This window comes from Ceratotherium simum, chromosome 8 (genome assembly GCF_057802395.1).
Source record: "Ceratotherium simum simum isolate JZ-2026a chromosome 8, ASM5780239v1, whole genome shotgun sequence".
NCBI lineage: Eukaryota > Metazoa > Chordata > Mammalia > Perissodactyla > Rhinocerotidae > Ceratotherium > Ceratotherium simum.
The window spans coordinates 72,566,500-72,590,103 of NC_141907.1; the positions used below are offsets into that span (position 1 = coordinate 72,566,500).

Sequence of the window (23,604 nt, forward strand, 5' to 3'; positions counted from 1 at the left end):
GATCCCAAAACCCAAATTCATTGCTTTTACACTAACTGTTTATTATTAAATAACGATATTAATGATGATAATAACAGTAATGACTAATGTTAATTACAGTCATCACGCGTTAGGCACCAAAGTACTCCAAATGGATCAATATGTTTAATCCTCACATCAACTCCCGTTGGTATTATTTCCCCCATTTTATAAGTGAAAAAACTGAGTCTCAGAGAGGTGGACTTCCCCAGGGTTGCACTGCTCAGAAGTAGCAGAGCTGGATTCAAACCTAGGCAGTCTAGCCCCCAAGCTTACACCATTACCCGTGGAGACAAAAGCATACACAGTTGTTTTCCTAATTTGTACTTTTTTCTGTTGTCAGGAATGTTTTAAACTCGACATCCATATAGCCTCTTACTATATTCCCTGGGACAGAAAATGGTCAGAGGCGAAGGTTTCCGTGCTGGGGATAGTCAGAAGAATGCCCTTGGTTGCTCTGTCATGGCTGTTCAATCAACCAGTGAACAAAGGCCTCCTGTGTCTCAGGCTCTGCTCTTGTGCTTGGGATAAAAGTGAACAATACAGACAAGGTTGCCCTCATTCATGGCCTTTGGATTCTGCAGGGAAGGACAGACAATAGACATGTAAATGCAAAATAAATAAGATCATGTTAGAGAGTGACAAGTGCTCTGAAGAAAATAAAACAGGCCATTTGAGACTGATGAGGTGGGCTTCTTTAGAAATGTCAGTCAGGGAAGGCCTCACAGAGGCTGTGACATTTGAGCAGAGGTCTAAACCATGCCTAGATCCAGAGAAAGGGCATTTCTGGTGAGGGAACTGCACATGGAAAGGCCGTGGAGCAAGAGTGAGTTTAGCGTGTCTGAGGGACAGAAAGAAGGCCAGGCAGGCAGAGCTTGGTAGGGAAGGGTGAAGGGTTACATGAGATGGAGTCAGGAATGTGAGGTGGGGTCAGTTATGAGAGATGGGTCAGTTTGAAATGTCCTCAGAGAGGACCTCCTGAGTCTTAGTTGGATGTCTGAATCTGGAGCTCAGGGAAGATGTCAGCACCAGAATAGCAACATGGTAGTTATCAAACTGTAGATGGTATTTAAAGCCAGGGGCCTGGATGAAAGGTCACCCAGAGAGAAAGTCAAAATGAGAAGGGGGCCAAAATGTAGCCGTGAGGGACTTCTCCATTTAGAGGTCAGGCAGTGAGGAGGAGACAGAAGAGACTGAGAAGGACTGGTTTCTGAGGTAAGGGGAAGCCAGGAGAGGGTGGCTCATCAAAACAAGAGAGGAAAGTATTTCTAGAAGGAGGAAGTGGGCAGTTCCGTCATGTAGTACTGAGAGGTCAAGTAAGATGAGCACAGAGTTTGTTTTTGCTTTGTTAAGGCTGAGTCATCTTGGGGGAGAGAGAATGTAACCGGACAGAGTGAGAGAGACCCAGAATAGGAGGGGAGCAAGTGGAGACAATGACTGACGATTCTGAGAAGTTTTTTTGTGAAGGGGAGGAGAGGACTGTGGGAGGGTTTTGTTGTTGTTTAGAAAGGTGGTATTAAGGTATGTGTATATGCTGGTGAGAATGATCCAGTTCAGATGGAGAAAGTGATGGTGATGAGAAAGAGTGAATAATTGCAGAATTGTCCCAAAATAGGAGAGCGGAGCAGGATCCAATGCGGAATGTAGGGGTTTGAGTGGAAATATTTATTCTGTTCTAATAAGGAACAGTGCAGGTGAGGGTAGGTGGATGGTGGAAGGTGATTATTGCCTGATGGCTTTAGTTTTCTCAGTGATGCACAAAGCGAGGTCTTCCTCCGAGAGTGAGTGCAGTGGAGGAGCAGTGTCACAGGTTTAGGAATAAAAGGAAAGTGTGCAGTAGTTGTCTCAGAGAGTGAGAAAGCAGATGTCATGGGAAATTACTAGACAGTATTGAATGCCTGTTTGAAATCTGTGGTTATAGACGTAAAGTGAAATCAGTCAGCACAATTGTAGGATTTTCTCCAGTGCTGTTAAACTGGTTGGATTGGATTCTGGAGTAGTCCAGAGTTGAGTTTAACTACAGATGGACTTGCTAGGTAGATACATTAGGAAAGGGACAGAAGTGTTAGAGGTGTTGGCAAAGGACCGATTATAGTGCTGACCACAGAGTGTAAGCTGGGTCAGGAAGACGTGAGGAGGGGATGGATAATGAACAAATAGGTCAATGGATTGGAGATCTCAGTGGCCTCCGAGAGTGTTGGACTGGGTTCCACTCTAAAATGAGTGTCTTGGCCTGTTTGGGCTGCTGTAACAAAACACTGTAGAAATGGTATGTAGGGGCCAGTAGGGATCACCTCATTGTTTTAAGGTTCCTGGGATGTGGGAGGGAAAAAAGCTTCCTCATGACTGAGCTACAGGGGACGCTTGGGACTCAGATGAAGAAGCTGAAGGGAACTTTAGGAGTCATGGTTACATATCTTTTTCAAGAGGCCTTTGTTTAAGCAATAAACAAAAGTGATGTGGAATTTCCTGACTCGTAAGTTCAGTGGAGGCACAGGTATAATACATAGCAGAGCACTTGTGTCTTTGGAAGACTGTATTAAAGACAGATTTTTCTTTCCACACACTGATTTCTGATACCTCTGGCTGAGCCATTTGGTTTTAACAGACACTGTGGTTCTCAAAGTGTGCTCCCCAAACCAGCAGCATTAGCATCACCTGGGAATTTGCTAGATTTAAATTCTTGAGCTCCACTCCTGACCTATTAAATCAGAAACTATGGAGATGGGCCCAGCAATCTATGCTTTGGCAAGACCACCAGGTGATTCAGATGCATGCCAAATTTAAGAACCACTGATATAAAAGTAAGTCTGCAGGTGATTAAAGGAGAGAAGGAAACCAATATTTATTGAGCACCTACTGTAATCTTTAGGTTTGTGTACCTAATATCACTTAATCTTAACAAGAGCCCAGAGAGGTAGGTATCGTTATCTCATTTTTTTATTGTGGTAAAAAATATACATAACATAAAATTTGCTATTTTAACCATTTTTAAGTGGCATTAATTGCATTCACAGTGTTGTGCAACCATCACCACTATCCATCTCCAAAACCTTTTCATCACACCAAAAAGAAACCCTGTCACTATTAAGTAATAACTGCCTATTTCCCCCTACCTCCAGCCCCAGGTAACCTCTAATCTACTTTGTCTATGAATTTTCCCATTTCATATAAGTGGAATCATACAATATTTGTCCTTTTGTATCTGGCTTATTTCACTCAGTATGTTTTCATCCATGTTGTAGTGTATATCAGAATTTCTTTCTTTATGGCTGAATAATATTCCATTATATATCTATATGCCACATTCACCCTGTGATGTTGTTGATGGACACAGGTTGTTTTCATCTTTGGCTATTCACAATAACCAAAAAGTATAGGTTGGTGTATAAGTATCTGTTTGAATCCCTGTTTTCAATTCTTTTGTGTTATCCTATTTTCTAAATGATAAAACAGGCTCAGACCAAGCAAAGCAGCCAAGGCCGGGAGTTGGAATGCCAGGCGAGCATGATGCCGAAGCTCCAGCAAACCTCGCTGTCTGAGAGGGCGGGGCCTGTCTACCACCTGTGCACAGCTTTACTGTGTTATTTATTACTCAGCATGCATGTGGGTTTTCCTGATTGTTCTTTTTTTTCTTTCCTCCTTGAAGGCTACTAGTTCCACAAGTGTTTCCAGGAAAACTCTGCCAGAAATAAGCCAAATGAACCAGTCCTTGACAGAAAAATGGATGGTCGTGACAAATGGAAGTACTGAATGTGAAGTGGCTAAGAGGTGGCTCTGTCTGATAAGTTATAAACCACTTTTATTTGGTTCTGAAGCCTTGGTCGTTTTATCCTAGACATAAGAAAGAGGGTTTGGCTTTGCTGTTAAGGCATTTGCATTTTAACTGTGATTCTCTCTTACCGTGTCTGAGTTTGAAGAAGTCATTGATATATTCATTCATTCATTCATTCATTCATTCATTCAACAGAGGTATACTGAGGACAGGCACTATCCCGTCCCCTTGGTAGGTGAGGGACATGCAGGAGGAAATCAGAGTCTTCCTTAAGGCAGACTGTTTTTATATCTTCATAGTTTATTCTCTGGAGCTTATTAAGTTTCTGTTTTCAGAAGGAAGCATTTTATTTAATTCTAGATGACTCAATCAAATCAACTATGAAGGGTTTTGGTGAGATTTAGCAGTAGCACTCACAAAGTATGCCCAGAATTTGGAAGACTCTTAGGAGAGTAGTTATTTTCATTAATAATGATTCCATGTCATCAGTTGTATATTCAGACATAAGATACAAGGAGGCAGGCTTTAGAGAATGTTGTGACTTAACCCTTATGTTATTACTTTCGCAGTGAAATTAGAATGATATTTTCATCACCTGCTTGTCTGACTGCAAGTTTTTTAAAGAACAGGTAATGTTTACATGAGATTGACCTCCTAAAACACATGGGAATATTTAAAATGAAATGTTTCGAGTCAGTTATTTTAATTTGTGAATTTTGTTATTTATGAACCAAAAATCCAACACAGAAAACTCCATAGGTTGTTACAGCATTCTTCCATTTTGTAAAGTGATTTTCTCTGAGACCACTGTAAAGCTGTCATTTCTAATGTACATTGTTCAGTTCCTCGGCCCGCCCTTCCCTGTTATCTGGTCGGCAGGAATGGTGTTTCTTCAGAATCTTTGTATCTACCTACGAGTGCTCAGTTCATTCTAACACTGCTTTAGCCCTCAGAGGCCAAGGCCGCACTTGGCAGTTCTTACTGTGGCAAGATCAATAAGGAAAATACATCTTACTTATTTTATCTTTAGTCTTAACTACTACAGAGGAAAATCTAACTTCTCTATCCGGTTTGATGCTTGGTCTGATCCAGTAGTTTAAACAATTCTTTTTTGAAATGCTCAACATTTGGTCTTCTATTTCTTCTCCTCCCTCTGTGCTCTCCAGTACCATGCCTGGGAACCGTTGAAAGATAAAGTGAGGGATATTACAAATTTTAAGAGCTTGAGCAAACATTGATTCGAATCAGGCAGCAGTGCATCGGAAGTGGTTAGGAGTGCTCCACAGACAGGAGCCAGGGGAAAGACAGATACAGAAGGTGCAGAAGCAAAGAAAGAAAATTATTTCATTGGCTGTAGCTGAAAGCCTAGTTGGCTCTGATGGGTTGTCCTTAGGTTTTGATTCTGTAACTGAGGCATTTGCAGGCTTAGATTTTGGTTGGCTTGCATCCGCCACCGTGGCAGGAGAGCCACCTCAGTGTACTGGCCTCTTGTTTAATTAGTTTACCAGTATCTAAGGGAGGGGAGGGTGGATAGCAGCATAAAGGGGCCCTTAGGCTGCCTCTGCCTTCTCTGGAGGCCAGTGCCTGCGGGTCTGTCTGCAGCTGGTGGAACTCATTCCAGTCCTCCTTCGCTACCTCAGGTCCTATCCCTCCCTGTTGACTTGGCCTCAGGTTGGCTCACTGGCTCAGAAGATAGTTGTACGCATCTCATACCCTCTCCTGGCCACTAGATGTTACGCACTTAACCCTTGTTGCAGGTATTCCTTGCCTCTACGTAACCTCCTGTTGTCAGTCCCTTTGGTTCTTAATCCAACTGCATTCTCAGTCACCGTTGAGGGGGACTGGAGGAGCTGTTGGGTCCAACGACTTCACCTGGGAACCAGAGAAGCCCAGGGAAGCAAAATGTCATGGCTTCCCGCTGGCGGTTCATGAGACAGTATCTTTCTCGAGCCCCCAAAAGCATCCCTATTCATCTGTACATATCCCAGCCAAAGGGAGGAGAGGAGAAATCAGGACACTGCTTCCCTCTGCCTGCTTTCTCTCCCATTTGCCTTCCTCTTCTTGCCATCTTTCCAGGCTGGAAAGGAGGGACTCTACCATACAGTGTATCCTCTTTCTTCCCAACTCTGGCCTCAGGCTAATTCTTATCCTTACTACATACAGGAGAATCTTCTCTACAGTAAGAATATTATCTTTCTAAAGTGGGAAAGTATCCATGCCCCACTCCCAGGAGTGATGAACCTCAAGGTTTGATCTTAAGATGACAAAGACTGCAAAGGAGAATATATTTTAAAGGGAAATTTACAATAGTACTTTGTTTTAGTACTTACATAAATGTTTTAGCCCTAGTATTACAACTGATCAAGTTAATCCAGCAAACGTAAAATATTTCTTGATAGTACATTATAAAAACAAGTTGTTCGGCAGAATGCAGGCTCCTCAAACATTACCAACACAACCCAGGGAAACGCCACACCTAGACAAAACTTTGGTAATATTTCTGAGGGGAAGGCCAGGTCTGAATTTATCGAATCGGCAATTTGGTTTAAGGCAGGTCTTTAAACCAAAAGCGGGGGGAGGTTTGGAGGTTTAACTGGGGTTGGGGAAAGACAAAACAATCCAGAGTTGATGGAAACAGCAAGGCAAGGATTTTGAGACAAGAAATTCAAAGAATCTTAAGGCATAAACTGTCTGTTGATGCTTTCCATTGAAGAATTAATGAATCTTTTCAGGAGGTTCCTCTAATGAACTATCAGGCCATTTACCTGAACAAGAGACTTTTAGGAATAGTGAAGTTATGCTAATGAAACAATGGAATCCCAGAGTAAAGGAAGTGTAGATGGTGAGGCGTGTGGGGGTAGGTAGGTTCAGTTCTCAGTGTGCAGGCTGAGTGTGGGGGTAAACAGTTTCCATTTTCAGATGCAGCATATAAAATTTTGCTATTATTGCAGCCCAAACTTGTTGTAGCTACTGTAGAGGTAATAAATTGTTAACTGCTTTCTTCTAGGAGAATATAAATTTTATAAATTTTTTTTGTGCCAAGTAAATTGATTATTTTGAAAGGAGGCAAGCTTTAAGAAAAAAGTTTATGTCTGATATGTAGTAAAATAAAACAATACATAGTGATATATGAAGTTTAGAAATATTCCTTTCCATCTGTTTATGTGTTTTTCTGCATTTCTTGTATCCAAAGAGAGTCTGGAGAAATGATTCCCATTGATGTGGACTTAGAAATGGCAAGAGATACCTTCAAGAAGTTAACGAAAAAGGAATGGATTTCTTTCATGGTAATAGCCAATATTTACTTGAGAAATAGAGCAATAGAATTTCTTTACAGGAACCAATATGGTTGCAGTTTAATTTTACTGGGAGCTGAGTGAGAGGGAGCTCTGAAAGGGAAGGGGGCTAGTGTTCATTATGAGGTTACTATATTCCAGACACTGTATTGGGTGCTGGCATTTATTTTCTTATTGAACACTTAAATGTACAGTAGATATGATATTTTTATTTTTAATATGAGGAAACCAATGCTTGAAAAGTAAAGAACCTATGAAAAGAGCACTAGTTTTGATACCGGCTCATAACAAGGTTGACATGAGGGAAGCCATTGGAGAAAAGAAAGCCTATTGTAACTTTGAAGGACCTCTGACTAACTAACCCAGCTGATGTGCACCCTCCAGGAGACCTACCTGCTCTGTAGATTGTATGACCCCTGCTTGTGCATGTGCCTCCCAGCTGCGATAAGATGGTAACTTTGTGCTTTTGAGTTCCTTAAGAATGTGATGACCCCCGAACAGGGAGTCTACGCTGATAGCCATCATCAGTGAAACTGAAAGATGTGGTGTGGTGACTCCCAGTCTGTAACATCAGAGGGTCGACATTCCTAACCCCCTCCCCTATAACCCACAAGCCTATAAAACTGCTGTAAGATTTTGTGCCCCCTTAGGATGGTTTTTTTTTGGACGGTTTTTTTTGGACATTAGTCGGCCATCTTCCCTCTTGCTAGCAAGCTATAATAAAAAGTCCTTTCTCTCCTACCACCTTGCCTCTTAACTGTTAGCATGTCTGCTGGCAGGCAGACGAACCCCCTTTTTCAGTGGTAACAGTTTGGGAAGCAGGATGACCTCATGCTGGGCTGGGAGCCTGAAAAGCCCATTCTCCATTTTGGGATGAATCTCAAATCTAGTCGAGATGACTCTGTTACGGATTCATCCCTTATCCTCTTTGGATGACATTTTCTTTACCTATAAATCGAGTTCATCTTGAAGGTCTATTCCAGTTTAACATTTTGTGATTCTGGGTTGTGTTTGGAAGAAAACTGTCTCTCTACCAGTTTAGGTTCATGTGTTTGCGTGCCTTCCAATTAACAGTAGTAGACAGATTAACAGGAGAAAAGGAAACAAGTTTTATTTATGTGCACACAGGAGCATTCAGATGAAAAGGCTCCTGGAACAGCTAGGGATGAGGGTCTGTATACCAACTTAATAGGAAAAAGGGAAGGGGGAGAGAGGGTTTCTATGGGAAAACAAATGGACATTTTGGGGAGACAAATGGAAGATATGATAGCTTGTAATAATGTTTGTTTATGCAATTTCTCATCCAAGTGGAGGTGGTTGGTCTTCTTCCTGGCAGTGAAGCTCGCCCGCTGAGAGGGGATTTATGGCTGCTTCACTCGTGGAAGGCCCTGCCTTTAGTCAGATAAGGGGAACTCTGAAGGCTTCTTTCTGCATCAGCTATATCTCAAATGTCTTTAGTTGAAAGTCATCTTTATACAACTGTGGGTCCCTACATTTGGAGAGGAAATGGGGAGAGTATTCCTTAATGTGCAGTAGATACTACATTTTTATTGTCAAGATGAAGTAAAAATAGTAAATGTTATCAAGTATATTTTTAAAATAAATTTATTTAGCTGATACGGGAGATATCTTGGGGTGCTATTCCCAGTGTAAGTTCCACGGAACATTTAATTTCACAGAATGTTCCATGAAAAAGGGTTCTTCGTGAAACAACTTTGGGAACACTGCATATTATTATGGAGTCATGATGCATATTAGTAAATCAAAGATTCCGAGATGTCATACACTGAAAGAAATCTAGCCTTTTTGACCCTCTTTTTCTCAAAGTTATTTGACTTTGTGACACTGTTTTCCCATATACACCTAGCATTCCACAGAAATCATGTTCTTCTGGACACATGGAAAAACAAATTATAAGAAGATTAATGTAATAATATACAGTACTGCACAGTTTACTGTTGCATAGATCATCTTACTTACCCCATATGACATGTAGAGGCAGACACTGTAGTTAAGCGTATCTGAGATCTATTGGAGTAAATAAACTGTTGGTTTACAAACTGGCTCCTGTACATGGAGGGTAAGAAGAGACCAAGGAAAGATGCAGACCACTACAGATTAGCAGGTGGCAGGTTTAAAAGCAAGGGAACTTACAAACGAGACTTGTCTTGGGCAGCCGTGAGATGGGTAGATCTCTATACCTGCCTGCCAGAATCTTAAAAGTTTATAGAGAGGCCTTAACTGGGTTTAGTCACATATGCAGTCCAGATGGTCTCAACCACACCTTACTCTCTCAAGGCTGCGTCTTTGGAACAGCTTCCATGGTGGGAACGGTAGGCAGAGTGTACATTCCAAGGAAAGAGGAGGGAGTGAGGAGCCTCAGATTGCCTGGGTTCAGCTTGAGGGTCAACCATGGTCACATCCTCTTGATTACCTCCTCCAACATAAGCTGTCATAACGAACAACTTGCAAATCTCAATGGCTTAACACAATTAAGGTTTTTTCTTTCTTTTTTTTTTTTGTGAGGAAGATTGGCACTGACCTAACATCTGCCAATCCTCCTCTTTTTTTTGCTGAGGAAGACTGGCCCTGGGCTAACATCCCTGCCCATCTTCCTCCACTTTATATGGGACGCCACCACAGCATGGCTTGACAAGCAGTGCGTCGGTGTGCGCCAGGGATCCGAACCGGCGAACCCCGGGCCGCCCGCAGTGGAGCCTGCGCACTTAACTGCTTGCGCCACTGGGCCGGCCCCAAGGTTTTTTCTCACATCCTAGTCCTTTGAGAGTCGAGATAGGAAGTACCTGTAGGGAAGGAAAAAAATTATTTTTCTTCTACCCATTTTAGTTTCATTGGGGCCCTGCAAATTACACTGAGAAAAGACAGATTAACAAGAGAAAAACATGTTATTAACATGTGCATCTTGCATATGCGTGGAAGTACGCAGTGATGAGTAACTTAAAGGGGTGGTTAGAATTTGGGCTTATATAGACTCTTAAGCAAAGAATAATAATTTTGTAGATAAGTGAGAAGACAAAGGAAAAGGACTTTGAGCTTCTGGGGTGGCCGATTGTGGGAGGGCAAATATATGGAGGAATGAATGGTAGATAAGGGCTAGTTAGTGAAGTTTGTTTGTATAGACTCTTTCTCAGTGCCAGCTCATTGGTGCTAATAAGGTGGTTATCTCCTTCCTGGTACAGGAAGTTGCAGGCAGGAGGACCCCTTCACAAGGGGAATTTGTGTTCTGTTTTCAGGTAGATGGGGGAGGCCAGAGAGCTCCTTCTATGTCTGCTTTTTCTTACTTGCCTTAGCTCAAAACCATCCTCATGCCAGAGTGGCGTATTTTGGGGGGGCCGTGTTATACTACCCTTCCCACCTCTGCAGAGGTTCATTCAGAATTGACTCAGCCTCCTTCTTTCCGGAATGCTAGGCCCTGGAGCCATGAAATCCTCCCGTGGATCTTTCTTTCTTTTTTATTTTTTTGCTGAGGAAGATTCGCTGTGAGCTAACATCCACTGCCAATCTTCCTCTTCTTTCTTTCTTTTTTTTGCTTGAGGAAGACTAGTCCTGAGCTAACATCTGTACCACTCCTCCTCTATTTTGTGTGTGGGTTGCTGCCACAGCATGGCTGACAAGTGGTGTAGGTCCACACCCAGGATCCGAACCTGTGAACCTGGGCCGCCAAAGTGCAGCACGTGGAACTTGAACCACTAGGCCACGGGGCTGGCCCCATTCCTCTAGTGGATCTTTTGTGTTTGGTTTTCTGTTTTGTTTTGTGTTTGGCAGGTGAGGAAAGAGAGTATGGAAGATCACCTGCGAGGTTTTAGGGGTCATGCCTGGAAGTGTCATATATCACCTTCACTCACATTCTGTTAGCTGGAACTCAGTCACATGGCCCCACCTAACTGCAGGGGAGGCTGGGAAATGCCATCTTCCTGGGAGCCCAGGAGGAAGATGAAACAGGATTGGTGAGGTTGAACGTATGGCATTCCCTCTGCCGTGGTAGATTTTAGGTCGGATAGATCTGGGGACAGATCCCTTCTAATCGAGCAACCTCCACGATTCACTCAGTATGTCCTTGCACATGTGATTTCACTTTTATTTCCTTCATGCGCCCCAATATAAAATAGGGAGAATGGCTCTCACATAGCACTTCAGGGGCATTTGGGATGCAAGGAGTGATGGAGTTTGAACAGCAGGTTTCGGGAAAGCTAAATGATTATTCCAATTGGAACATGGAGGAATGAAACCCCACAGCTTGTTGCTCACAATACCTCTGTATCTAATATATCCTGGGCCTTTCCCTGATCTTATTGCAACTGCAGGTGACTGCATGTCTCAGGGATAATCTTCTCAGAGCTCTTCCACGTCGTTCTCCACACCGAGAAGCGTTATCAGTTTTCCTTCTTCTCCCAGAATGTCCTGTGATGCATGATTCTAGGAACTGGGAGAGTCTAGTGGTGCCATTTGCAAAGGCTGTTTGTAATATGAGTGACAAGTCTTTACGAGTCCTGAGTAAGTCTGATTACTTTTATGTCACTTTATCTGTACTCGCAACAGAGTCACTGTCTGAAGTAAAAGTTGTAGCAAATTTTGGATAGAAGATTTCAAAATAGACAAATGTTTGAGTACGTGGCATGTGAATTATTGCAAAGGTTAACCTAAAGCTATTATAATCATTACTCTTATCATACAAAGCATGGTAATTCTTAGACTTGGACATAGCTTTGACATCGGAGTTTAATAACCATAAAGGATCCACTCCAGATAAATGCATACTTTAAAACTTTTTGCTCATGTTGTTTTAAAACTTTAGATGTTTTGACCAGAAGTGATGAAAAAAAATGTTAAACTTTGTGTTCTTGTTTTTTATTTTATTCAATACTATAGGATGTCCTTTTACAATTTTAAGCTAATGTTCAAGGTCCAAAGCTTAAAAGGTACAAAGGTATATATACAGTGAAATATAAGCCACCCAGTTCCCCTCCCAGAAAGCAGTTACAGAATAGAGTTTCTTGTGTAACCTTTGAAAGATATTCTGTATGCATAAAAACATAAAGAAATGTATTCTTTTTTTTTTTTTTTTAATGGTAGCATACCATTCACATTCTTTGGCAACTTGCTTTTTCCCACTAAAAGTATATCATGGAAACCATTCTGTTATAGGACCTATAGAATTGCCTTATTCCATTTAAGGGCTGAATAGTATTCTATTGGGAGGATATACTACAAATAGTTGTTTCTAATCTTTTGTTGTTAGTAACAGTGCTAACATGCATTTCTTTGTACATACATAAATTTTCACAGGCAGGAAGAATTCCAGAAAGCAAAACTACTGGGTCAGATTATTTGTGCATTTTAAATTTTGAGAGATTTTGCCAAATGACCCTCCACAGAATCAGGGCCACCATGTTGCGCAACTTTAAGTGGTCACCATTCACGGTGTAGTCTAAGTAAATTGCACCCCTGGAGTTGGGCAACATGGCAGCCCTGACAGAGGATGGACGAGTTTACACTTCACCAACAAATGTGAGAGCATCAGCCCACAATTTTCTACATTACTATCAAACTTTGGGCTTTGCCATTCTGAAAAAAAGAATCTCTTAATTTGAATTTGAATTTTCTCATTATGAATGAGGTTGCACTGGTTTTCCTATATCTCAGTTCCATTTGTATATCATATTCTGGGAACTATCAGTTCTTCCCTCTTACCCATTTTTCCATTTGTTGTTAGTATTTTTCTTTTTTATTTAGGAGCTTTGCAACTATTAAGGCAATTAATTCTTTATCAATAATATGAGTTGCAAATTTTTTTCTTTGGGTTATTATTTTTTTACTTTGTGGTATTTTTGTCTTGCATAATTATTTTTAAACATTTTTATGCAGCCTACTATATTAACGTTTTCTTTTGTGGTTTCTGAATTTGGGTCATACTTCAAAAAGTCTACCACACTGGAAATTTTTTAAAAAATTTCTTGTGCTTCTACTAGAATTTTTATTGCTTCATTTTTATGTTTAAATCTTTGATCCATATGGAGTTTATCTTAATTAAACTTTATTTTTTTCTGGATCAGTTTCCAGTTGTCCCCACACATTTACTGAATGATCTGTTTCATTCCCACTAATATGCAATGCCACCTTTATCATGTACTAAAGTCTCATGTGTATTTGGGTCCATTTATGAACTCTCTGCTACGTGGATTTGCCTGTCATGCATCTGGGTCATACTATTTTAATTACATTAGCTTGATAATGTATTTTAACGTTCGATAGATTTATTTTCTGAGAATTGTCCTTTAAAGGTACAAAAGTCCAGCTTGTAACCTCAGTAACATTACAATATTGTTATTGAGCTAATTTAAAAAGTATATCATGTATACCAGATGTTCATAAAGTCTGAAAACAGATAATATTTTATTTTTTACAGATTAAAAATGTCCTTGATGACATTGTGTGTGTGTGTATTCACCTATGTATGTTTTCAGGCTTTATAGATACCTCATAGAATATTCAGTTTGAAAATCATGAAATCAATCAAGTAATAAAGCATAAATATGAACTATCAACAAATTTCTTCAGAATCCTGAATTTGAGCTTTTAATTTCAATGATACTTAATCAGGGAAAACATTTTTTTTCCACATTCATGAGTAATAAATGTTGTTCAGAATGATATCCTTAGGAAAGATATTTTAGGGGTTATACTATAAGAAATGAAAAATATGATCTATTTCTTATATTAAAGAACCTAGTAGAAACTGAGGGAGTTTTATAGAGGGTGCATATTTATCATGGCTGATTTTACACCCCTCAGAGCAGTGTTGGGCATCTTTGCAAGAATCTTCTCTCAACACACTGGTCCAGATGCTTAAAACTGCCATCATTTCTCAAATTCATTATTGGACTGAAACCAGTCAGAGTCACTGCAATGCTAAAGCTCTTCTAGAAATGATGAAAACAGTGTATAAGGTAAGCATTCATCTAAAGGAATGTATATACCATTGTACTAAATCCAAAGCCTTTAGATCTCAGCCAATTGGAGTCTTGTTTTGTGTTGTTTCCCATAACAGAAAGAAAATATTTTATTCAGCCCTTTTTTTTTTACATTATTTATTTATTTATTTCCCCCAAAGCCCCAGTAGATAGCTGTATGTCATAGTTGCACATCCTTCCAGCCGCTGTACATGGGACGGGGCCTCAGCATGGCCGGAGAAGCGGTGCGTCGGTGCGCGCCCGGGATCTGAACCCTGGCCGCCAGCGTCAGAGTGTGCGCACTCAACCGCTAAGCCACGGGGCCGGCCGCTATTCAGCCCTTAATAATTCAAAATTTTGCTTGTTTTGCTAACTGGGTACACTCTGGAGGAGTATATTACATATTATATATAATATATTAGATGCACAAATACTCAAGTATGAGAATGATTCAGTATTTTCATTAGAGTACACAACATAATCTAGAAGGAATCTAAAGTTAGGCTACTAATAAACCTAATGATTGTTGGGGGATCAGGAAGAGCAGGAGCATTTTAAATAAAAGAGCAGAATTAAATTGGTATTGTTCAATTAAAAAATAATTAGCTAAAATAAGATGCTTTTACAAATATAAATTGCTAAATGGCAATCAAAGCAAATTTCACCATAAAATATCAATTGTAGGAGAAAATATTATGTACAAAAGTTAGTGCTTTTCAGAAGTACCAGTGTACTATTTCTAACCCCCCAGCTTTATTGAGATATAATTGACATAGAACATTGTGTAAGTTTAAGGTGTGCAATGTGCTGATTTGATACACTTATATACTACAAAATGATTAGCACTATAGCTTTAGGTAGCACCTCTGTCACCTCACATAATTACCATTTCTATACTGTGGTGAGAACACTGAAGGTCTACTCTCTTAGCAACTTTCAAGTATATATAGTACAGTCGTGTGCCGCATAACATTTCCGTCGATAATGGACTGCATATACGATGGTGGTCCCATAAGATTGTGATGGAGCTGAAAAATTCCTATTGCCTAGTGATGTCGTAGCCATCCTAACATTGTAGCACAATGCATCACTCACGTGTTTGTGGTGATGCTGCTGTAAACAAACCTACTGCACTGCCATAGGTTCATACAGCACACACAATTATGTACAGTATGTAATACTTGATAATGATAATAAACGACTGTGTTACTGATTTATGTATTTACTAACTATACTTTTAATCATTACTTTAGAGTGTACTCTTTCTACTTATAAGAAAAAGTTCACTGTAAAACAGTATGCCGCGTTACACCAGCAGACTTCATACATCTCGTGTTTATACTGTGTCTCTTGATTGCATCCTTTTATCTTGTGCTTGATTTAATCTCACATTGTTTTGCTCATCATGGCCCCTAAGTGTACAAAATCCACTGCTAATGCTGCCAGTAGGAAGGCATGTCGAGTAATTGACCTGGGAACAAAATTAAAAGTGATTAAGGGATATAAAGCTGGAAAATCAGAGATGGTTATTGCTCACCAGTCAGGCACGTCCCATTCCACCACAGCTACCATCTCGAAGAACAAGAACAAAGTGACAGAAGCTGTTAAAGGATCTGCTTCATTGAAGGCAATGAGACTAATAAAAATTAGAGAAGGGCCTCTGTCAGACATGGAGAAACTTCTTATGACCTGGATTGAAGACCAGAGACAGAGCATATCCCTCTCAGCACCATGAGGATCATAGTCAAAAAAACAGTTCGCTTGCAACGTTGAAAGAAAAGGCTGGACCTGACTACGATATTAAATTGACTACTAGCTCTGTGTGGTTAAAGGATTCAAGAATTGTTATTCATTACATAATGTGAAAGTGAGTGGTGAATCTGTGAGTGCTGATGTGAAGGCAGCTAAAGAATTTTTGGAAACTCTAGACAAGCTGACTATGGAGGAAAATTACTTGCAAGAGCAAATACTCAATATGGATGAAACCTCCCTATTCTGGAAACGGATGCCTGAAAGGACTTTCATGCATAAGGCAGCCAAGTCAATGCCAGGTTTTAAGGCTTTTAGGGACAGGATAACGTTTTTGCTTGGGCAGTGTTGAAGGCTACAAACTGAAACCCTTTGTGATCTGAGAACCCCAGATGGGGTTCAGATGGCCTTCAAACATGTCAATAAGCACACACTGCCAGTGAACTACAGGAGCAATAAGAAGTCATAGATGACTCAGCTCCTCTTCCAAGATGCCCTCCTGAATTGCTATGCCAGTGAACTGGAGAAGTACCCTGTGGAGAATAACTTACCTTTCAAGATTTTGCTTGTTGTTGATAATGGTCCCACACATCTTCCTTTTATTGGTGATCATCATCCTAATATCAGAGCAGTGTTTCTCTCTCCAAACACCACCTCTTTGACCCAACCAATGGATCAAGGAGTTATAACAGCTTTTAAGGCCTCCTACCTGAGGGAGGACCTTTGCCCAGGCTATTGCTGCAGCTCAGGAAACACTGAGAAGACACTGATGCAATTCTGGAAGGATTACAACATCTGTGATTGCATCAAGAACCTTGCTTGGTCTTGCAATGATGTCACCAAGGAGTGTATGAATGGCATCTGGAAGAAGACACTCAGGAGGGTGGTCCGTGACTTCAAAGGATTTGCCAAGGATGAGGAGGCTGCAAAAATCAACAAGGCTGTGGCTGAGATGCAAACAACTTTAACCTGGGTGTGGATGAGGATGACATTGAGGAGCTCCTGGAGGTGGTTCCTGAGGAATTGACTACAGAGGAGTTGTTGGAACCGGAACCGGAACGCATAGCTGAAGAAGAGGCAGGAGAAAAGGAAACTGCAGGAGAAGAAAAGAAGAACCCCCAAGATAATTCAGTGTGGGGTTTAGCAGAAGCTTGTGCAGACTTCAGCAAGCTCCTTAAAAAGTTTGAAAGCAGGGACCCCAACACTGAAACATTTTCATTAATAGAGAGGAAGGTTCATGTGCATCATCTGCTTACAAGTGAATCTATGGTGAAGAAAGGAAACAAACCAAGCAAACCACCATGGACATGTTTCTGGAGAGTGACACCTCCTCAGCAAGAGCCTCCGGCAGGCCCTTCGGGAGGCGTTCCAGAAGAAGGCCTTGTTGTCATAGGAGACGACGGCTCCACGCGAGTTACTGTCCTGGAGGACCTTCCCGTGGGACAAGATGTGGAGGTGGAACAGTGATGTCGATGATCCTGGTGATGTCTAGGCCTAGGCTAATGTGTGTGTGTCTTAGTTTTAACAAAAACAGTTTAAAAAGTGAAAAAAAAATTTTTAACAGAAAAAAGCTTATAGAATATAAAGAAAACATATTTTTGCACAGCTGTACAATGTGTTTGTGTTTTAAGCTAAGTGTTATTACAAAAGAGTCGAAAAGTTAAAAAAAATTTAAAGTTTATAAAGTAAAAAAGTTACTGTGAGCTATGGTTAATTTATTACTGAAGAAAGAAAAATATTTTATTATAAATTTAGTGTATCCTGGGGGCCGGCCCCGTGGCTTAGTGGTTAAGTGCGCGCGCTCCGCTACTGGCGGCCCGGGTTTGGATCCCGGGCGCGCACCGACACACCACTTGTCCGGCCGTGCTGAGGCTGCGTCCCACATACAGCAACTAGAAGGATGTGCACCTATGACATACAACTATCTACTGGGGCTTTGGGGAGACAAGGGGGGAAAATAAATAAATAAATAAATTTAGTGTAACCTAGGTGTCCAGTGTTGATAAAGTCTACAGTGTGTCCAGTAATGTCCTAGGCCTTCATGTTCACTCACCACTCACTCCCTGACTCACCCAGAGCAACGTCCAGTCCTGGAAGCTCCATTCATGTGAGTGCTCTATACAGGCGCACCATTTTTTATCTTTTATACCTTATTTTTACTGTACCTTTTCTATGTTTAGATATGTTTAGATACAGAAATACTTGCCATTGTGTTCCAGTTGCTTACAGTATTCAGTACAGTAACATGCTGTGCAGGTTTGTAGCCTAGGAGCAATAGGCTATACTGTATAGCCTAGGTGTGTAGGAGGCTGTACCATCTAGGTTTGTGTAAGTACACTCTATGATGTTCGCATAACAACCAAATCACCCAATGATGCATTTTCAGAACGTGTCCCCATCTTTAAGCAATGCATTAGTGTACAGTATTGTTAACTATAGTCACCATGCTATACATTAGACTCCCAGTTATTAGATATCCATCTCATAACTGGAAATTTGTACCCTTTGACCAACATCTTCCCATTTCTCCTGCCCTCCAACCCCTACTAACAACCATTCTGCTCTCTGTTTCTATGAGTTTGGCTTTTTTAGATTCCACATATAAGTGATATCATACAGTATTTGTCTTTCTGTGTCTGACTTATTTCCCTTAGCATAATGTCCTAAAGGTCTGTCCATGTTGTCACAACATGTCGTTAATAATTAAAGAAAAAAGATTAAGAAGACGAATAAGAATCATAAGGAGTCAAATTTTTTTTAAAGTAATGTATAAAAGGAAAATGTGTGGCATAAAATAATTGGGGATTTTAAAAGTGAGAAACTTTATGAGGATTTAAGATGTTTTGTAATGGACTTATTTCATTGAGGAAAAAGTACCCATCACAATCTGTAGTTTTATTGCATTTTCATTCCTGATAATGGTTATTGGCCTTTTTTTTCTGGATCTGTCTTACCAGGAAGTTTTGTGTTTTTTTACGACTCAGTCTTTTTATTTGTTGGTCTTCTCTCCTATACATCTGATTTTTTCCTTAATTTATGTTCTGAGATTTCTTATTTCCTGCCTTCTGTCTATTGGATTAATTTGATGTGATGGGGCTTATTTAGATCATTGATTTTCTAGCTCTGCTTCCTTTGGGAAGCCTTCTTGAACCCCCTAAGTCCTTGTCCAGTCAGGAACTGCATCCTAGATGCTGGATTACTTGCTGTTTTTACCTACTAGACCATGGGTTGGCAATCTACGCCCACGGGCAGCCTCCTGTTTTTGTAAATAAAGTTTTGTAAATAAAGGGACACATCCACATGCACTTGTTTACATATTGTCTGCGGTGGTTTTGTGCTACAAGATGGCTGAGTTGAATAGGTGCACCAGAGACTGTATGATCCCAAGCTCAAAATGTTGACTGACTGGATTTAAGAAAGAGTTTGCTGACCACTGTAGTAGACAAAGAGCTGTGTGTAAGTCAGGACCATTTTTAGCTTATGTTTTGTCCCATGCCTGACAAATAGTGTGTGCTAAATTAGTATTCATTAGTTAATAGAGAAAGTGCTGAATTCACAAGAATACCTTGAGTTTTTCTGGTGCTTTTATTCTCACGATCTAGAAACTGTTTCCAGTAAACCTGTGCCCTAAGAATTGGTTTCCTAATCTCCACTGCCAATATCTTATATCTTTTACAATATTCTTGAAAATTGGAGACATTATAGATCAAAAAATGGAAGAGTTATGGAAGTCTACTCCATCACTGACAAATATATTGGGTTTCTAGAGCTCTATTCTAATTATCTATGTAATAGCCATATCTAAAAAATAGATTAAATCATTTATTACTAGAAAATGAAATTCACAGGTCATATTCTCTTTAAGGTAAACAAAGCTAACTGTCTGCTACCAGAAAATACTTTCAACGTAAATGAACTCTCATATTTGTTGGACATTTGTAAAGATAAAAGAGTGTTCTTGAGGAAGAACAACCTGGTAAGAATAATATTTTTACTTCTGAAAATTATCATGCTTTAAAGGAGGACGCATGAGTAGCTATGTAGGTATCTCTTTGATAAATGAAGATTTGAAAATTTCCTCATTGAAATATTGAATTTCCTAAATTGGATGATCATTGAAAACTTAAATATCTTTCACTCACCAACAAATGCATTTTCTTAGAAATTTGTTTCTAGGTAATTTGGATTCTTAAAAACAGATCCCAAAAAAGTATAGAGGGAAATAATTTAAGGTTGATGAGGTAAAACGTGGAGATTTTTCGGGGCCGGCCCTGTGGCGTAGCGGTTAAGTGCTCGAGCTCCGCTGCTGGTGGCCCAGGTTCGGATCCAGGGCGCGCGGGCTTGTCAGGCCATGCTGTGGCGGCATCCCACATAAAGTGGAGGATGATGGGCACAGATGTTAGCTCAGGGCCAGTCTTCCTCAGCAAAAAGAGGAGGATTGGCATGGATGTTAGCTCAGGGCTGATCTTGCTCACAAAAGGCTAACAACCATTCTTTCTACTCTCTGTTTCTATGAATTTTTTAATTATCAAAACTATTATCTCTGTTTATTTTTTAGATACCTGCGGAAAATGCCAATCCCCTTATTTTCAGTGATTTTCCATTTATCTTTAATTTGCTATCCAAAATTAAATTATTCCAAGCTGAATCCTTTAGACAAATGCAGGTACGTATGCCTTACTTTTTTCATTATGTAACATTTCAAACATGTACAAAATAGAGATAATGGAGTAATGAACCCCATCACAAAGTTCCAGCAGCCATTAACATTTTGCCACACTTGCATCATTTATCACTTTTATTGTTTTTCTAGTTGGTACTATTTTTGCTGAAGTATCTTAAAGCAAATCTCAGGCCCAATTGTCACCTCTCCATACTTCAATGCATTATTTCTGGTTGTTTCCCTCTTGTTCAGGCTGAGATTCATCAGTGGGTTGAGGTGGTGACCACATGATTCTTCCATTGTAATGTTTCCCCTCAACCTTTTATTTAATAATTCATCCATTGTTTGGTTAAATTTTGAAAAGTGGTGATATTTCTAATCTTATCATTCCTTCCAAAGTTATAAACTGGAATTCTGTAAAGAACTTTTCTTCATCAATTCACCCTCAGGGCCATTTGGTTCCCCTGAAAAATCAATCATATAGGTAGGTTGAATGATGCATAATCCTTTTTCTTTAATTATTAAATGTTGCCAAATTACCGTACATAGAAGTTGTACCAATTTATGTTACTACCAGCAATGTATGAAATGCCCCTTTCACACACTCTCACCAATGCAGAGTGTTACCAAGCTTTGTGATCTTTTCCAGTTCAATGGGTTAATCCTGATACTTTGGTTTAATTTTAATTGTGTTTCTCATTATTATATAACGCCCAAGTCCTCACTTTCTTGAGATGATACTGTTTTCCTACTATGAGCAACTGAAACATCTAGTAATTACTCTTTCCATTTCCCTCCCTCTCTTCCTCAGTCCAGTGTTAGGCTTTAGATTTTCATATCTGCTTAAATTGGTAAGCCCCCCTGATACTCTTTTATTCCCAGATAATGCCTGTAAGTCAGTCAGTCAGTTTATTCTGTTTTCCACTGACTCTCCCTTCTCCTCCTTTTCTGGCAGTTGTATTATTCCCACATAACGTTAACATGCTATTTTGTCTCTCTTATCACCATCAGCCTTAGTTCTTAGTTAAATATACATAATGCTCATCCCGCCCCCAGCCCCCAGACGTTATGCTAAAGATTTTCCAATTTTTGATTGCTGAGACTTATTTTCCAGGCCATTCCTTAGGAAAGGATCATATCTATTTATCTGTAATGTTTATACTTTAAACACTCACAGGAATCAGAAGTCATACCCACTACTTTTATTCATAAATCAAAGGATACGGCCATCTGGGTGAAATGTGGAGAAGTCTGGTACATCACCTGCACAAAGGAGCCATTTCAGTTATCAAACATTTCCTTTTTATACCCCACTAATTATAGAGCTTACCTGACATTTTCCAAAGAGCCATGCCCCATAAATCCATAAGTTCCAGGTTTATTTATGATAAGCAACCTAGACAGACAAGGTACTTCCTGCTAAAAGCATTCCGTAGATAAGGACTCCCCCTCTAGTTGCTGTTATTAGTGTTTGTCATCAGCATGGTTACAAGGAGATTTGACTGGGTCATCTCGTCTTTTGTTTCCCAGCCACATCTTTTTTTATTTTCCTAACATCTCTGGTAATGGGAGAAACTAGATTGAGTCTTTCCTTCCCAAACCTGATTTCCCCTTCAGTTTCCTTTAAACAAGTCCTTCCTTCTATCGTGTTTTCTTCTACAGCAGTGTTCTAACCTGTCTACTCTGTTCCTGAGGGTTGTGTGGATAGTGGACCCAGGCAGGTTGCATATCATGAAGGTTTGGGGAACGTTTGAGGACAAGAGAACTTGTAGTTATAGGTGTCATGGGTAAAGTTAGAAAGCAGACTCCAGAATCGGGCCCTCCAAAGGAGAGATGCTAGACATAGTCAGGATGGTAAGCTCCAAACTGGATTACCAATTCAAATGCATGAATGTAGAAAGGGGAAACCAGTACATGGAGAATAGGGGTAGAGAAACTGGAAACTAAGATGCAGGTTTCCAGTCCCGACCTTGGTTACGTGAGAGAAAGTAGGCGTGCAGCAGGCCCCATACTCCCCTCCCTGCTGTAGTCAGTGGAGGACACTGCTGGCCACTCGCTGTCACTCTGAGCCGTGGGACGTGCTGCTTGCTCAGCAGGCAGTATTAGTGAAGTGTCCCAGAGCTGCAGATGCCTGGGCCACAGGAGGAGCTGACCCATCACCATCACCAGGAAGGACCAGAAATGGCACTTGATCCATCTCCCTACAAACCTGGAGCTTCTTTCCAACAAACATGTTAAGGAAAAACCCAAAGAATCTAGTGGAATCTCATATAAATTTCTGAGGATATAGTGCTGGCAGAGATCCGGGTCAGGGCCTTCCCAAGCCCGGAGCCACATGCACGCTTCTCTGAGATGCTTATAGAGTGCTCATATGGGCAACACCCCCAGCCTGGAAACCTGGAATAGGATAGCCATTGCCCACCTGTCTTACTGTCACTATTGCGGGATAGGCCCCAAGAGGGCTGCATTGGTTTGTGAGTCCTAAATACTCCTTTATTGTCCTTGTGATATAGCAGAAGCCCTAGAAGAGTGTTAAAGGTCAAAGCGAGGATAGCAAGTCCAACACTAGATTTCTAATCCAAGGGAGTTCAGCACAAACAAGATCGGGGGACTGAAGTAGTGAGGGAATGCTGAGAATTCAGAAAAGCTAAACGGAAGTACTATGTGTGGTGACTGAGAACAATGCTAGGTCCAAACTGAGGCCACCGGTGGCATATTTCTGGGGAGCTCCCATGCAGATTTGGTTGATGGATCATAGTTATTTGAAGGGGAAGAGTGGATCTTCTCTGAGCGAGTCTTTCCTCTAGTCTTTTTCCTATATCCACATTATCCTGGAGCTCCCGAACTGCCCTTGTATTCTGGAGGATTATGGTGCTAACACTCTGCTTCTTGAGACTGCTCGTGGACAAATGTCTCAGCATGTTGAATACCACTGTTGCCTTGAAGGATCATGTTTACCATAATATGTGGTCTGAGATAGCTTGTAATTACTCAATTGTACATCCATGGGGACTAATCCCCTGTACACAATTCCTAGGAGCCATAGTTTCACAGATCCCGTGATCTCTTTATCCATGAGTGTACATATGATGCCCTTTTCCTTAAATAGTTAGAATATGAGTATATATAGCA

At 40.5% G+C, this 23,604-nt stretch overlaps 1 protein-coding gene across 1 annotated transcript in view; it reads left to right on the top strand.

Moving 5' to 3' along the window:
- HERC6 (HECT and RLD domain containing E3 ubiquitin protein ligase family member 6) overlaps window positions 1-23,604 on the top strand; it is a 50,739-nt gene that overhangs the window by 14,523 nt on the left and 12,612 nt on the right. Inside the window, exons 9-15 of the mRNA XM_087434576.1 lie at window positions 3,668-3,789; window positions 4,363-4,422; window positions 6,987-7,080; window positions 11,415-11,604; window positions 13,903-14,057; window positions 19,675-19,785; window positions 20,368-20,475. Coding sequence (XP_087290702.1) covers window positions 3,668-3,789; window positions 4,363-4,422; window positions 6,987-7,080; window positions 11,415-11,604; window positions 13,903-14,057; window positions 19,675-19,785; window positions 20,368-20,475 — 840 coding nt within the window. The remainder of the gene's footprint in view (window positions 1-3,667; window positions 3,790-4,362; window positions 4,423-6,986; window positions 7,081-11,414; window positions 11,605-13,902; window positions 14,058-19,674; window positions 19,786-20,367; window positions 20,476-23,604) is intronic.